The sequence below is a fragment of the Thermobia domestica genome, unplaced genomic scaffold, assembly GCF_964235325.1.
Source record: "Thermobia domestica unplaced genomic scaffold, izTheDome1.hap1.1 HAP1_SCAFFOLD_239, whole genome shotgun sequence".
In the NCBI taxonomy this organism is placed as follows: Eukaryota; Metazoa; Arthropoda; class Insecta; order Zygentoma; family Lepismatidae; genus Thermobia; species Thermobia domestica.
The window spans coordinates 54,115-72,008 of record NW_027655958.1 but is presented as its reverse complement, the minus strand read 5'-3'; the positions used below and the strand labels follow the sequence as shown (position 1 = coordinate 72,008).

General features: G+C 37.2%; 1 protein-coding gene across 4 annotated transcripts in view; it reads left to right on the top strand.

Annotated features, from left to right (window-relative positions):
* Window positions 1-17,894, top strand: part of l(2)gl (LLGL domain-containing protein l(2)gl) — a 243,921-nt gene that overhangs the window by 216,266 nt on the left and 9,761 nt on the right. For 3 of the 4 annotated variants that reach the window (XM_081747438.1, XM_081747435.1, XM_081747436.1), the window contains 2 exons: window positions 2,438-2,577; window positions 17,102-17,163. In XM_081747438.1, the coding sequence (XP_081603564.1) occupies window positions 2,438-2,577; window positions 17,102-17,163 (202 nt within the window). The remainder of the gene's footprint in view (window positions 1-2,437; window positions 2,578-17,101; window positions 17,164-17,894) is intronic. The other variant, XM_081747437.1, reaches the window with a different exon arrangement.

Genomic DNA, 17,894 nt, shown 5'->3' with positions numbered 1-17,894 from the left:
AACTGTACTTCCAAAAAGTTGGACTGTAAAAAAAAAAAAAAAATTCAGCAAGAATTTCACTGCACTAAGTACATGGCCCGTAAAGCGAAAGAACTTGTAAAGACCAATGGAATTTTAACTACACCTCACCTAAAACCTGGAAGGACTTTACCGCCCGCAACAGTGGATGTGATAAAACAGTTGTACAATAGTAATTCAGTTAGTCGTGTTTTGCCTGGGAAAAAGGATTTTGTTTCGATGAAAGTTAATGGAAGTAGGGTACATGTACAGAAACGATTAATCCTGAACAACTTAAAAGAAGTTTATGTCCATTTCAAAGAGGAGAATCCAGATATGCATGTGGGATTTTCGAAGTTTGCCTAATTGCGCCCGAAAAACTGTGTACTGGCTGGAAGTAGTGGCACACACATTGTCTGCGTATGTACAATCCACCAAAATGTAAAATTGATGTTAGACGCGTGTAAGTCAGCTGGTATTTCAAAATCTTATGAAACGTATTTAAGTGCACTAGTGTGTAACCCAGCTCAACCGAAATGTTACTTTCGTCAGTGTCGTGAATGTCCAGGACCGCAAGGCATACGTGAACACTTTGAAACACTACTAGACGAGCAATTAGTTGAACACGTCACATACAAACAGTGGATTGCGACAGACAGATCAACACTTGAAACGCTTACGAAGCCTACAGCAGAATTCTTAGATATTCTAGTGGAAAAACTTAAAGAAAATCTTCTTGATAAACAGTGCATTGTTCTTTGTGATTTTGCAGAAAATTATTCATTTGTTTTGCAAGAAGCGTCACAAGGTTTCCACTGGAATAATGGTCAAGCAACTATTCATCCGTTTTGCATATACTACAAAAATCCCCAGACGTCTACAGTTATTACTGACAATGTGATCGTCATATCTGATTGTCTCAAACATGATACAACTTTAGTGCACCTACTGCAGAAAATACTTATTACCTTTCTAAAAGACAAATTCGGTTCCGAAAATTTAACAAAATTATACTATTTCTCCGATGGAGCAGCAGCTCATTACAAAAATCGCAAGAACATCAATATTAGTTATCATGAAAGTGACTTTTCTGTACCTGTTGAATGGCATTTTTTTGCGACCGCACATGGAAAAAGTCCGTGTGATGGACTAGGGGGAACTTTAAAGAGACTTGCTGGAAGAGTAAGTTTGCAAAGACCTTATAGTGACCAGATAATGACACCAAGACAATTATATGATTGGGCAAGGCAAAATATAAAACATATGAACTTTAAATATGTCACTAATAAAGAATATGAAGCGGAAGCGTCACTCCTGTGTGACCGTTTTTCTAAAGCTATTCCCATTCCTGGCGCCCAAAAGATTCATGCTGTTATTCCTGTTACACAAGATGTTGTACATGTGAAACGTTATTCTATGTGTAATGAATATACAGAACACAGTTTGGTGGCTCATTCGGATTCCTTACACTTTCAAGAAATAAATGGATTTGTTACGTGTGTACAATAAACATTGGTGGCTCGGCTGTGTACGTAGTGTATCTGAAGATACGGATGATGTAGGAATTAATTTCCTTCATCCTCATGGGCCATCAGGATCTTTTGTATTCCCGCAACACCCAGATATTTGTTGGGTACGAAGGTGTGATGTTCTCGGAAAAGTGGATCCTTGCACTGCCACAGGAAGAACATACACATTAACTTCAGAGGAAAGTACGGTCACAATGCAGCGGCTGGATGCATGGATACGTCTGAGGACTCACTGACTTACGTGGTACGTTATTTTTCAAATAAACTAACTTTTCCAGCTTGGACACGATGGATATAGCTTTTTATTAATTAAAACTGTCTGGTACGAAAAAAAGTGTTACTGAAAAAACAATTTTATTGAAAGTTCCCATTACCGTCCCAACTTCTGTTTCCGTTATGTTATAGAGTAAGCTTGTGTGTAAATTATATGCGAGTTTTAGAAAAATCGAAGGTATGCATCCTCAAAAGTTCAAGGTCAAAAGGTCACCGTGGGTGACCTTGAATAGATAGTCTTCCAAAACTAGGCATGCGATATATCGTTGGAAAGCTTATTTTATGCCCTTTCAAACAAAACAAGAATCAGCTCTCTACGTCAATTAGATCAAGAGCAGTGTTGTCCGAAAGTTTCCAGTATGTACCAAAGTTGACGATTTTTTCGTATATTTGAGCCCCTATAATTCAGAAACTTCGTCACACAGGAAGCTACAACTTTGCACAATTTCATATCTCGACAATCCCTACGAAATACTAAAAATTGGTAAAAATCTAGATGGTCGGGTTGTGGGCTGTGTTGATTTCACATGGAATGACCCAGTAAGGACATATTAGGATACAAACAACAGCGTGAACAGTTCATATTAAATGTATTATTATTATTACTTCATTTTATTATAAAATTTCTATCTCAACAGCACGTCATTGTCCGAAGAAAGCCGATCGGAGCTGAAAACGGAAAAGTTTGAAGTGAGTTCGAAAACAACCGAATCGATAGTTGTGAAGACGACCACAATCAGTAGCAGTGAAACAACTGTAATTAATTCAACTGGGGAAAGTAAGTAATATTTCACTTTAATTTGGTTTGTTCTTTCCCAGTTTTGTTCGCTTATTGGGTGTTAGTTTCTTACTGTTGTTTAGTATTGGTCATTGCATGCTTGTAGATTGTTTTTTATACATATTTATATGTATAGAACTAACTTTTTTTTCCCTAAGGCAATCACAGTTTCAAGAACTTCGTTTAAAAAAAAAAAAAAATGGAAGAATATTATTGTTCTGCATGAATCTCTTTTTCAAAATTATATGAATATTAATATGATTATTTCTCAGTGAAAGATTGTCTGGGGATTATTGGGTTTTACAGCTTTAGGTTGGTTCTTTTCTCATGTACTTGTGTCAAATTTGAATTATATAGTTACATGACAATATTAATGAATATTTGATAGTTTTAAGAGAAGCACTGGATAATACTCATGAGTAAAACTTTATTATTTCATTCTTTAATGTAAACATAAAATATATAAACAGACTGTTTCTGAGTTACTAGTTTCTTACCGTTTTAACCTGGTTACATTGTAAACCGTGCAAACTTAGCCCTTCCCCCCAGCTCAACGCCACTGGTTGATATATTTATAATACTTTACGAAGCTAGAGTTACCTTGATCTCAGGTTCTACTACAGATGGAATTTATTGAATAATTACAGATTTTTTCAGAATCTGTTGCATAAATGGCAAAATCATGCAGTTACTATGCCCCCATAGAAGCCGCGGTGGCTCAGTGGTAGAGCGTTCACGTCTGGTGCATGGGGTCTCTGGTTCGATCCCAACTCTTACAAAATGAACTTTGTGGTGAACAAACACCGTGTGCTTTGGTTTCTCGGGGTTCTCCCATTTCCTCCCACTTTATTCATTCCACCCTTAAATTCATTTCTCATCATCACCGTCTCCTTTAGCGTACATGGCATAATAGTGGAACGTAATTCAAAGAATTCATTTCATTTTTAGTACGTCCCCGTAATCTTTTACGTTGCATAGGTCCGGCACCACTATTGCCAATAATGGGAACAATTTCAAGAGGTGATTTTTTATTTATTATTTTTTTTTTTTACATTAAATGGGACAAAAAAAGTTGCAATAAGCGAGGCGCTAAAAAAAATCCGTATTTCTATACCTATAATATTTAGAAGTAAAAGAAAATGCACGTATTAATGAACTAGATCGAATGTGAATATTAGTTTGACTATCAAAATTAGATTGTATGTAGTTTTCAAAACCTTTTTTCTGAATCTCGTAGTTTCCGAAATAGATCCCCTTAAAATAATTATTTTACTATATCTAATATAGTGCCTAAAATTAAAAATAATGACACATTTCATCTTAAAAGACAAAAAAGAAAAATCTGTTCTGCAGAATGTTTATTTTACTTGCTGAAACACTCGAGAAAGTTTCAATGAGCAGAGTAAAATATTTTTTTAAGTAAATGTACATTCCCGTATTTAGAGGATCTTCTCTGGGAAAGACGTATACATCAAGGTGCATTCTCTTTTCATTGTTTTCTTTCGGGAAAGCTCCCATGGCACAGAAATATGGATACAATGCAGGAGCGATTGAAGCAAATAGAGGCTTTCGAAATATAAGCAGCATAAAAATGAAGAAATGAGTTAAATGGAATGCAAATGTAAAGGCGAATATATTAGCGAGGAAATCGTAGTGTATAAGATCGGAGCAAATGTAAAATTTATCCCAAAATTTGCAGCCATTCTAAATACACATATTTTATTTTATTGCTGCTGCAACTTTTAAAAAAAAGTAATTTCCTTCATAATATTGTTCAACGTAAAATTAAGATATTTCTTAATCCTAAGTAAAATGATTAGGGGCCACGGTGGCTCAGTGGTAGAGCGTTCACCTCTGGTGCTTGGAGTCCCGGGTTCGATCCCAGCCCCCGCCAAGTGAACTTTGTGGTGGACAAACACCGTGTGCGTGGGTTTTCTCGGGGCTCTCCCGTTTCCTCCCACTATCTTCATTCCACCATTTCATTTATTACTCATCATCACCGTCTCCTTTAGCCTAGCCGGCATAACCGTGGGACGTAAAACTCAAAGATTTCATTTTCCTAAGTAAAATGAGAGAATCAGTGCTTACAATACGCACTTTATTACTAGTATTCCCATTGGCTTATGTATCCAACGACCGTCCATATGTCTTTAAGAATAATATTATGAGAATGGAGAAACTAATGAAAAGATTGGATACTTTGAAACTAAACAAGAAATATGAGCTGTATGGTTGGCGTATATGCCTTCCGCACGGCGGATCCAGGTTTAATTCCCGATTGGAGATGACGTGGTTCGGGTTGCACATTAAGTTATAGGTCCAAATTCCGTATAGGTTCGGTGCTGAAAGGCAATATTAAATTCCAAACGTACCAACCAACCAATGCATATAGGAAATTTAAGTGTTGTATGTAGAAGAAAAGCGATGACATTATGAGAATGTGTAGATTATTATTTTCGTTTGCTAACGGTGGAAACTGGCGAATAACTCCATGACTGGTATTTAGTTTTGATTCTAACTGCCCATGTTGCTGTTTAAGATGTCTTAGTTTTAATATACGATTCTAAAATATTTTTTTCTTAAGATGTCTTACAAGCAGAGGGTACGATATCAGGACTCGAGTTGCGCAATAAGAGTTATATATCCTTAAAGAGCATCAAGCAGTTTGTTAATTACCAATTTGTTAGCTTCAGTTCGCCAATAGGGAAAAAGTGATGGGACTTCAAAAGTAACATGGAGGTCTATGGCAAATACAAGAAAGAAAGCGTTTCTCCCGTCTCTCCTAAGTATCTGGAAAGGTGAAATAGCGATTCATATGAGATGTGCAAGCCACACAGTTGATGTGGAGAGTAGAAAGAATTGAATGTTCCAAACAGAGGCAGTTTGTACAATGTGCTCGTATTACAATGGCCATCGTCTCGCAGTGATAACACAAAGTGGTAACGAAGTAGAAGCAGTACCGAATGGGTGTCTGGAATCTTTCCGGTTAGATGTCCAGGTATCCCACTTTATAGAAAGCAAATCGAACCATGTAGCGGAAAAGGGGAGCACAGAATTGATACAACGTAAACAATTGGAGAGTCAAGAACTTTTCACGGTGCCAGATGTTCGTTTCCTGGGAAAGTATGATTGTGTCAGTGACGAATTTGACAAAGTTCTTGTAAGGACGGAAAAAGTACTCGTCCGGGGGCTGCACTAGTCCTATTCATCCGGCCAGCATTAGTTTCTTCATGAATGTGACATTCGCAGGAACAAATTTGTCGGAAAACTCATTGTCTTGTTCGGGGTCCACGATTCCAGTAAGAGATACATGTTCTCCCTCTTGTTTGGAATGCTGTTTCAGAACACGTTATCATAAAACTCCACTAGGTGCACTTTCGATATATACGCTGTCCTGGCGGGAAAGGATCTGATGTTTGGCGGATCGGGGGGATTATTGTTGGAGAAGTTGCCGTTCCTTTCGGACAGCAGGACACACATCGGCGTAAGAGTTTTCCCGTCAGCGATGATGATTGGCATGGTAATATATGAATGGTTGCTGCAGGCAACTGACCCCACAATCGCTCGGACAAGAGTGATTTCCTGTGGACGCAACGTTCGGTGACTGGAACTCTCTCTCCTGGTGTTTGGCAAAGACTCCCATTTACCTTTGAAGTCTCATCACTATTGCCCTATTGGCGGACTGCAGCTAATACCTTGCTAATTAACTAACCACGTGATGATCTTTAAGAATATGTAACTCTTATTGCTCAACTCGAGTTCTGATATCGTACTCTGCTTTTTAGTTTTAATGTAGGATTCTAATTTTTCTTTCAGTACGATGGACTTTAATATATGAGATATCAGATTCATTAACGGTCGTTATATTTGTAAAGTACATCGACTTTGAGCCTTGGGCTATAAGAACTCTTAATGGATCGAAACACTTATTCTCTTTTAAGTAAATTTTAATTTTATACCTCCTGGCTAAACCAAGAAACCTCGAAAAGCGTATTGTGTACAGCCTTAAAGCCCCCCAAAACTTTGAAAGAGAACATTACCCAATTTAAGGAGTTATTACACAGATCCCAATGAAAAATCAGGTATTTATGAAATATAATGCAGTTGCCAAGAGAGTTATATAGGCAAAAGAAAAAAAAATAGAAAAGTCCGAGTAAAGGAGCACATTAGAGATTCAAAAGCGGAAAATCCGGTGTCGGGTTTATTGAAAATTTATTTATTCATTAAAAAAGCAATTAAATTTAGACAAGGAATGGTTGAGTGACGAATGGGTGGCGCCAATTACAAAATTTTCACAGCATTGACGTGACAATAGAAATAATAACATGAGTTGGCAACCTTCCAACAAACAACAAGAAAGACACACAAATTGACTCCGCCATGTTTAGTTTGCAGCATCTTCGGCTGTTGATCACTGACGTACTTGGCAATGTGTTTCCATATAACACAGCTTTTCCCTTATGTTTTTCCTGTTTTTAACCTCCGTGACCAAGACTTCAGGGGAGAGTCGAAAGGTTAGAAGTTTAAAGAAAATTCAAGAATTACAGAATTCTGTAAGTAGAATTATAGGATTTCTGAGCGTGGTTTTGCATTGTCTGTAGGTAGTTGTCAGTTTAAAATGGTGGAATCGCGCTGGCCATTTGGGCTGGACACTGGTAAGGCGCTCAGCTTTAAATAAAAAGCAACGTTACCAGTCAGCACGCTGTTCCATTCTGGCCCTCGTCATACCAACAATACAGTATGGTTTTAGGTTCCTCACTTAACAATATGCACGTTCCCCGCGGTTTTTTTTTTTTTTTTTTTCGTGCCCTTATGTTCTGTTCAAACAGGTTGCTGCACTGGAAATCTTGCTTTTTTATTTAACATTGGGCTCTTTACCAGTGTGGGGCCCAAACGGTTGGCGTGATTGAAAAAAAAAATCCACAATTCGAGATTGAAAACCATCTATTTCCAACAACTTTCATCACTCCAGTTTTTTCGTATTTTCACTCAGAACGAAATTGGCGTATGGCCCCGAACTTCTTTGATACACCCGGTTGGAGTAGAATTTAGTGTAATAAAGAAAACCGCTGGGAATCGAACCCGGGTCTCCCACGCCAAAGGTGCGTACGCTAACCGCTTGGCCATGAGGGAGCTCAAAACACCTGGAAGAAAATGTATCCTGATTAATATGGCGTGGGCCTCCGGTAGCCCGCAGAACAGAACATTCGTCATGCAATGGAGGCGTGTAAGTCGTTTGTGATTTTCAGAGGAATATTGTGTCATTCTAAGTGCGGAACAGTACTCAGTTTATCATTTGGGGTGGAGGAGGATATCTGCTCCAGAACCTGACTACAGACGTGTTGAAGTCTGGGGCTTCGGCAGACCAAGGGGAAGTGTTGTAGACCATCACGATGGTCATGAAACCACTTCTTAACAACTCTAGCAGTGGGAATTGGCGCATTATCATTAAAAAAAAAGACAGCGTTATTGGCTGGAAACAACATATGGTTCATAGGATCTACGTGGTCACCTAAAATGTTCACTTAACTATTGGCAGTAATGCATCCTGTCGGTGTTATCACAGGATCCACTGAATACTGGAAAATCACTGTCCTCATTATCACAGAGCCACTGTGGTTTACGGAAAAGAACTAGTTCGGTACGCGACCTTGTTTGAGCATCTTCCGTACATAAATGTGGCCTGTTGTTGAAAAATAAGGGGAAAGAGGACTCATCAGACTATATTATAATGCGTTTTCAAATCGTCGGCGGTTTCCTCGGAATGTTCTCGTCATTTTTTCCCCAACGCTAAAACATTGCCATTTGGAAAGTGGATCCCGACGGCATGTGTTCAGATTATGCAACCGATGGACTGTCATCCTCTGAACAGGCTGCCAGGCACTGGTAAGATACCCCTCTTCAATGTTCTGTGATCCCTATCACTGAGATAACTTTTTCGTCTATTATTACTGTACAACGATGTTGAGCGTTCACCTCTGGTGCGTGGGGTTCCTGCTTTGATCCCAGCTCTCGGCAAGTGGGCTTTATGGTGGACAAACACTTGTGTGCTTGGGTTTCCTCGGGGTTCTTCCATTTCTTCCCACTTTCTTCATTCCACCACGTCATTCATTTCTATTCATCACTGTCTCATTTAGCCTAGCCGGCATAAACGTGGGACGTAAAACTAAAATATTTCATTTTCATTTCCTACGCCGATGTTTTTTTGCTACGAGTTCGATAGGTGTCATCAACTTGGTCATTGTTCCTTTCGACACACATAACACACTGAAATCCTTACATATACACTCACCAACTAATCGCGTATCCACAGTTGGCCTTTTTGAAACTCAGGTTTCCCATGTCGTTTACCACACGTTTGTGTCCGCTTCAACACACGTCTTCATTTTATCTCGCCCGACACTGCCTGACAGATCTAATACCTCACTAACAACGCTCAAGTATTGCACGTCTACACTTTACATGCTACAGAGTACAGATGTTCCTGCTAACTTGATAACGATCTGTATTTGTTGGAACAGACAACGATGTAAGAAGGTTGTTGAGTTGGGATTTTTCTTAATAATAATAAAAAAAAAAAAAAAAAAAAAAAAACATAATGGATCTATGAAATGTTAATCATACCTAGGCAAATAAATTTATTCGTTTTCGTTTAATCAGAATTACATTTGTATCCCAGTGAAAGTTGTGCAGAAAACCCTTAGATTGTGCAGTTCATATATTGAAAATCACTGACTTAACAGCACCTGCCATGCAGAATAAATAACCATTAATACATTTCCTGTAAAAGAATGTGATAGCCTTGGTTTGATTTATACACTGTTGTTTTTGAGATTTCCAATTCCTTTGTAACCCAGGTAAAGACCAGTAGCCTTCAGCGTATAGTTGAGTACCTTTAGGAATGCTTTATGTTCGTAGTTCGGGTATTATTTCGTGCTGCATGTGCTGTTGTCAGCATTCTAAATATTGCTTGTAGACAGAATGTAGTATTCTTGTGCACTCCTCTTTAGTTGTTTGTTGATAAGCTTAACAAAAGGAAGGAAAAAAACGAATGCTTGTGAACTTGCGGAAGCATGCGAATGCATTTTTCAGAAAATACAATAACTCCAGGCTGGTTGTAGAAACTAATCTAGTAGTCCGTTTGCAAGTACGTGTGTGATAATTCTCTGAACGTAATGTAACGATGTGTATTTCAGAGATTATATACATCATAGATGTAATATAGAGATTGTATCGAGCGTAGTATATATGACAGAGGCAATAAAATCACTTTCAAACCTTTACATATTTCCTATATACTATTTTGGACTATGACTTAACTTCGCTAAGTAATTTACTCTAGTCATACTCTAGTCTAGTCTAGTTTGAAAGATAAATTCCTTACTTTTAGATCTTAACGGCAATAACCAAAGTTGAATGAAAAGCCTGGATGACGTATACTTTTTAAAACTAACATATAACTGAATTTATGAGGTAGGTAATTATAAAAGCAACTAAATAACTTATTTCTATTTGCAATATATCACGAAAGAATTGAATGATTCCATCGCATTTTCAACCTATAATTTAGTGTTTCATTCTAGTTTTAAACATTTACATCATTTTGGTTCTTGTTCTCACTTCCAGCAGTGCTTTAGACTTTGTAAATTTTCTATCATTAATTCTCATATTGGTTTAGAATTAGAATTTAGAAGATACTCACTGCGAGGAGTGATTTCAATTTAGTTCGCAAATCGGAAAATCATGGTTCAATTCTTGGATGTAAACTTTTTGTTATGAACAAGATGAATTAGTAACGGAGAATTAATACGTCTGAAACTATAATTGTTGTTGTATGCTATAGAAGAAAAGCTTACTTTCCATATTCGGAAGACACAAATTAATTATACCGGTAGAAGCAGATTATGTTAGTCCAGTAAGCTAATTTGAATTCGGTATTCAGCTTCTATTAATCATATGATGCATTGTTTAATTATTATAGCTGCCTTTTTGTGCATTATTTTAATTTGAAAGAAATCGAATTTCGTATCTTAAATCAGAAAACTTCAATTGATGGGTAATAGAGTAGTATTTTTACTACACTACTTTACAAGAGATGGAAAACTACCAATCAAAATGTTTCTTAAGTTTTAATTTTTAGGTTAGCGTTTCTCAAGCTGTGGTTCTTGAAGTCTGGTGTGGTGGTCCTTTCAGATTAAAATTAGTATTTTCAAAAAATCAAGGGAATTGCGTATCACATATTATAGATGTGAGTCTCAAACAGATGTAGATTATACAATAATAGAGTGTACAATTTAACAAAGCAAGTAGCATGGGTAAATGTATTATTATAAAATACTATAATGTATTATTAAAAATTACCCGCTTCACTGGGTTAAAATAAGAAAAATTAGTAACATGTTCCGTTAGCCAGTCACTTTTTACTATTACTAAAGCGCTCTCTGATATAGGTCATTTTCGATCATTTTTACGTCTCTCTCCTCTTCCCCTCCCCCAAATTGCGAGCTGAATTTGGATTTAAACGACGACAGAAGTGGCATTGTTCACCTCAGCGACCCCAAAAAACTATGGATTGGTTACTAATATCGGTCATTTTTGATCATTTTAATGTCTCCCCCTTCCCGCTCCCGTAAGTTGCAGCGTTAAAGTGAAGTGATAAAACCATTCCAGGGCCGAAACTCATCTATGTTGAAAATTTGGTCGAGATCGGTTGGGTGGTTCAAGAGTAATGAAGTCACAAGTATAGTCACTTTCATTTTTTATTTATATATATATTCTTGGTAGCCTTGAAATATCAAAAACTAACTTTTATATTTTCTACTATTGGAACATTTAACACACACACAAATACATTTCCTTTCTAAGGGGACTAGAGTAGGGTGATATGTATACCATTCAGGCTAATAAAAGTGGTCTGTACTCGAAAAAAAAAGTTAGAGAAATCCTGTCATTACGTCGTTACTGCTATTGTCTGAATATTGTATGTTTATAACAGATAGGGAGGCGCGGTGGCTCAGTGGTAGAGCGTTCACCTCTGGTGTTTGGGGGTCCCGGGTTCGATCCCAGCTTGCACCGTGTGGACTTTGTGGTGGACAAACACCGTGCTCGTGGGTTTTCTCGGAATTTTCCCGTTTCCTGCCACTTTCTTCGTTCCACCATTTCATTCATTTCTCGTAATCACCGTCTCCTTTAGCCTAACCGGCATAAACGTGAGACTTAACGATTTCATTTATTTAATAACGTATTCAGAAAATTCTAATGGTGGGCTAATAAATGAAAGCTCTTATCTCTTTGTTAAAGAGTTTGGTTTACTAAAGTTCCTTATATATTTACTCTTGTGTGTCCAGCTGGGAGTCAATATAAAACTCAAGAATTACTTAATCGATTACCAGCAGTTCTAGGCAGGATGTAGAGGGTCACAAGTTGAAAATAGAGTTCGCAGCCGGAGATGGTATGCAAACTGGAAGTGATAGAAATCAATCTCTTCTGGTTTTAAGGTGGATTACCACCCGGAAATCAATACATATTTCAGCTCATTCCCTTAATTACTGCGGCGGTGGCTCAGTGGTAGAGCGTTCACCTCTGGTGTTTGGGGTCCCGGGTTCGATCCCAGCCTCCGCCAAATGAACTTTGTGGTGGACAAACACCGTGTGCGTGGGTTTCCTCAGGGTTCTCCCGTTTCCTCTCACTTTCTTCATTCCAGCATTTCATTCATTATTCATCGTCACCGTCTCCTTTAGCCTCACCGGCATAACCGTGGGACGTAAAACTCAAAGATTTCATTTCATTTTTCCTTAATTAGTGCGTAATGGAACGTTACATATTATATATATTGTACTATAAGATAGAGTTATGTTTCAACTATAACACAAGACACTGATTTATTTGGTTGTGTCTTCTGATATCGAAAAAGATAACAAATAAAATAAAATACTCGATTCGTTTTACAATGAGCACACAAGGTAGAGCACTTGCGCTTAGATCTTACTAAAGTGCTCAGTTTTATGAAATGTTTATTTGTATATGTAAAGTACTTTAAAGTAACGATCTTATTACGAAATTGATAAATTGTTTGGCCGTTTTTCGTGTAATGTTCCTAATTTTATTTAAATTTTAATTTACACGTAAGGATTTTTTTTTTTTTTTTTTAAATAAGAAACGTGCTCAGGACGCCATAATGCGTTTGTTGCCAAATTTGTACGTTTACTGGGGTAGTCACAACAAGAAAATTTCTGGATTCTAGCGTTGCATTTCGAGAAGCGGAACTTAGCTGTGAATTGCGGCAAGGGTCGAAAACTAATTTCTCCAATAGGTATCCAAGCAGAATTCCATTATTACTTGTTTTATCATCTGATATCAGTAAGCATTCAACACTATCTGGCAACGCGGCGCTATTCAAGCAGCGTTTAGCATAGCACCGAGAACACCTATTTATCCACCTTAACGTTGATGACTAGAGGAAAAACCGTAATAGATAACGAAAAGCAGTTTTCTGCAATCGATTAAGCGTCCCAAGAATTCTTCCTTAATCATAACATTTTATTAAAACTGGAATTTATAGAAATCATTACATCTGCTTTCAATGTTGATCAGCATAGAGGAAAATGATAGAGATGGCAAGAAGCGTTTCCTTGGAATCGACGTAGCGTTTTAAGAATAGGTACTATCTTCTCTCTTAACTCTCTATTCAAACCGGAAGTGATAGAAATACACCACTTCCGGTTTTAATGATAATCGTCTTAAAGTAAATACGATAATAGGTAGTATGAAGTGTTTTTGGCAATCAGTTAAGCGTCGCAAGAATATATTTCATCTCTGTGGTAACGAATGTAATAAAAAAAATAAAATAAAAATTAAAAAAAAAAAAAAAAAAAAAAAAACCTTCCAGCTTCCTTCACGTGGTGTACACATGACATTGGTACTTGTTTTTCATCTCTGTAAAGCAATAGAAATGGACATTCGTCACTCTGTTATTAAAGCGTCGACTTATTCCGTTTCATTTGGAATAAATTTGGCTTTGCTGCTTTTGACGTTGACAATATTGCTATAACTGTGTGTCAAATCGTGGAGAAAACGTTCTTTGTATTTCTTAGGTTTGCCGCTTGGGTTTCAATAGTTTTTAAAATAACTTTTTAGTTGTCGCGTAGTCGATGAAACCATAAGAATACATTCTCGATCGAAGTATATATATATATATAGTGAATTATCACAAGTACTAAGTGTTGCTAGTAGTAGTATGCAATCGTGAATTTTGCTTATGCTTTTCGAGACTAGATTAAATTATGAAAAATTAGTGATTCGATTCATTGTTTTTTTAAATTTTATTTATTATCGATTGGTTACCATGTTGTTATAATGTTGGTTTACTTTTCTTGCATGTTTGTGCATGAACCGGCAATCTGATATTTGCTAGTTAAAGCGATATTTAGATGTGCAAGAACAATGAGGGTATTGGTACTGAAATAGAAAGAAGAGGCTCGACAGCTTAGTGGTTATGCGGGAAGTCCGTTATACGATTCCGGGCCATATGAGTTTATGGTAGACAACACTGGGTTTTGTTCCGTTTCCTTCCATATTTTTAATTCACTAGTTCTTTCACTCATATTAACCATATATTTCCTCTAACCTCAAGCGCATAACCGTGGAACGTTAAATTAAAGATCTTTGTTAAAGTAGAAAAATTGCCATGAAACATTTCAATAAATAGAGTGAATAGATTATTAAGATTTCATAATTCGCGAAAGCATTGAAGTTATACAGGGTATAACTTAATGTAACAAACGTCAGGAGGTTATTCCTGACACCGAGATAAGAAAGAAAGAAAAAAAAAAAACTTATATGAACATATAGCATATTAAGCATATTGACAGAGTTAGCGAAGGCCGAAAGCAGGGGAACAGTACGTTCGAAGCGGTAGATATCGACGTGATGTTCAAAACTCCTGCCATGGATAGCAATGCATGCATGACAACGCCGGATCATGGATTGGCGAACCCATTCGAACACATCTGGGTCATGACGAACTCTTACACAGGCGTTTTGGATACGCTGTTCCAAGTCGTTGACAGGATTAACCTACACCACACTTTTAATGTCCCCACACAGATAAAAATCCAGTGGATTCAGGTATCTTGCACTGGACCACCTGAAGACAAGTGCACTGGACTACCACCCCAATCCAACGTCCTGGAAAGTTGTTCAACCACCGATGGACATTCACACGGAAGTGCACGGGAATCCCATCATGTTTCTAGCAATGTTGCAGCGAATCGCTAGGGGAACTTTTTCCAGTAGTTAGGGCAGTGTATTGTGCAGGATGGTCAAATACTGTGCTCTGTTCAGTCTTCTGGGTAGTAAGTATTGGCCGATCAGTTGATCATGGGCAATATCATACCAGACACTGAGTCCAAGTTGGTGGTGATGATGAGTGACAGCCATATCATGGGGATGTGCATCTGGCCACGTGTGTATGTTATGCATGTTGACGATACCATCCCTTCCAAACGTGGCTTCGTCAATGAGTAGTAGAGCTCCTTCGTGGCTAAGCGGTTAGCGTACGCGCCATTGACGTGGGAGACCCGTATTCGATTCCCGGTGGGAGTTCATGTGGTTCGGATTCCACGTTAATCAATAGGTCCACATCTCATATAACCTCGCTGCTGAGCGGGACGTTAAACTCAAAATCAACTCAACTCAATTGAGTGAACAGTACTGATGCCTGATTACGGTAGGGGATCTTGTACTTTTGCAGATGGTATGGGTACAAAGCATTTTCATGTAACGCATGCCACACGGTCATGTAACTAACATGCATTTCACGGCAAAGTTCCCTCGTACTCGTGCCTGGCTCATTGCCCACTGCTTCTAACACACATTCATCCATAACAGGCACTCTTACACTATAGAGTCGACCAGCATCCACATGGACAGGTAGTACGTCCCTCTTTCATACACGCGCTGATAAACTGCTGCAGACATCCTGTATAATGGTTAGCGTCTGTTAGGAAAATGCTTCTGATAGATTTGTGCTGCTTCATACCCATTGTCATCTGCACGACCGTATATGGATAAGATGTCGGCCTGTTTTGGTTTGAATAACGCACCATATTTTACCTAAGCATCTTGATATTTCGAAATTACATTAAAAGAAATTGGTTCACTTTGCAAAGGAGATATATATTTAAAAAAAAAAAAAATCTTTAATTTTGAATTTATTCTCGTTGTTGTTTGGTTGGTTGATTTGGAGTCAAACGTTCGGGAAATGTCAGGGAATTTTGCTAAGAGCCAGGGAATTTCGATTTGCTTAGAATTATATTTTAAAGACATTTTAAAATGAAAATTTTAAATCTGGTTGAGTGCTTGTGTTTTATTTGGCACCTTCAAACTTCGAAAGGGCCTTTCCTAGTAAGATAGTGAAATCGGCCGTCGATCCAAATTGGGTCGTTATTGACCCAAAATGTTAGTTTTGACCTAAAACCACCCCAGAAAACGTTTCGATCTCCTTTCTCCACCCCTTACCGAATTATCGTATCATACATGCTGAAAATGTAATAATTTTTAATTCTGGTGGGGATTTGTCCAAATAATTTGAAAGTTTCACAGATTATAGGTACTATGTAGGTGTAAATGTGAACATTTAAAAAAATCGATACGTATTTTCTTGTTAGTTTTTAGTTTGGTTTACCCAAACTAACCCAAACTTTCTCGTTAGTTTTCTGTAATTCAATATTGTATTATATTTTAGAGTTTTTCATCCCACAGTTCTGCCGTTTAGGCTAAAGGAGACGATGTTATTCTATGGTGCAAACAGCTAAGCGCGCCGCCGTCTGTTGGGAATTTCGAACACCTTGTGAAAAGCATCCATCTTTCCTTCATGGGAGTTTAAAATACCTGACGTGTTGTTCCCTTCATGTAATACAGTGAATTTGCTGTTAGGTTTTGTATCATCCTCGTATATGTGTATGCTCTATAAAACTTACTACGCCTGTACTCAGATTTATTTTTTTAAAATTATTTATTGTTTCTGAAACATGACTACTATTGACACTAAATCCACCATTTGTGGATTATTACTACTAATTTTGTTATTGCGTGTGGAACGTAATAAACTATTTACTCCGATAGTTGCTTATGGAGAACATCGAAGTACAAAATGGCAGGAATTCCTCTCTTGATCCTTAGAAGCTACTGCTAGTGTGAAAAATAATTCATAACATATGATAATGTAGTTAAGCGTGTTTGCGTTGCATTAGTTTGTGAAATTGATATTGTTGTTGGTTGATTGTATGCATTAGTAAGAAACATATAGATGTGGTTTTACCGTAGAAGAATCTTGCTGTTACTATTTTTATGTAGTTGACATTGAATGGATGCTTTTTATTTTTTAATTATTAATGTTGTTGCTAATGTTTTTTTAAAGTATTGTGTAGTTTCACCCACACACTGTTAATTGTATGTTTTTTTTTTACCTTTGTGTGTGTGCGTGTGTGGACCAATAAAAAAATTCTTGTCCCTTCTTCTGTAGCCATTAATCACGAGGAGACAGAACAGACTGAGGCTCCATCCAGTAGAAGTATTATGAACGAGGTTAGACCCCATTTGGATGTTCTTTGCTTCACTAAGTGTTTATCAATTTTTTATATATATATATATATATAAAAATAAAGTTATCCTTGCTTGGCTTCTTTCACTACTCCTTGGCAACATATATGTTTTGTAAAGGTGTTTGATGTACATAAAAATACCTTCTTTGTATATACATTATATAAGAAAATAAAGGATAGTAACAAAATAGGAAGAATGTCGAAAGATGAACATAACAAGATACTGATATCGACACAAACAAGTCTTTGTTCCGAAATTGCTTAATCATACGAAGTTTTAAACCCGTTGTCTGTTAGCAGAAAGATTGCAAATACAAGTAATTAATATATATGTGTATAATATACACAAACGAACTGCTGACACCCCCTCAAAATTATAATCATTCAATGAGTAATACAGAGTACAATCGCCTGCAAAATGAATACCCACTCTATTTGGTATTTTGTTCACTTGTACTGTAGAGTTCGTCTTTTTCAGTTTCCGACTTACAAACTGTAATCTAAAATTCTACGGCTCACCGTTTTGCAGAGTTATGCCAAGTCACTTTATATTTTTGACCAGAAAAATAAAAGTACAGTGTACAAGAGAAATGCAATTCAATAACAAAAGTTCATTACAGGTGATGTAGTAAATAATCTGTTTATTCCCGTGAACGGAGTTTGCATTAGAAAGAAATGTAGGCAAAAGGCTAATACTCACAAAAAAAAAAAAAA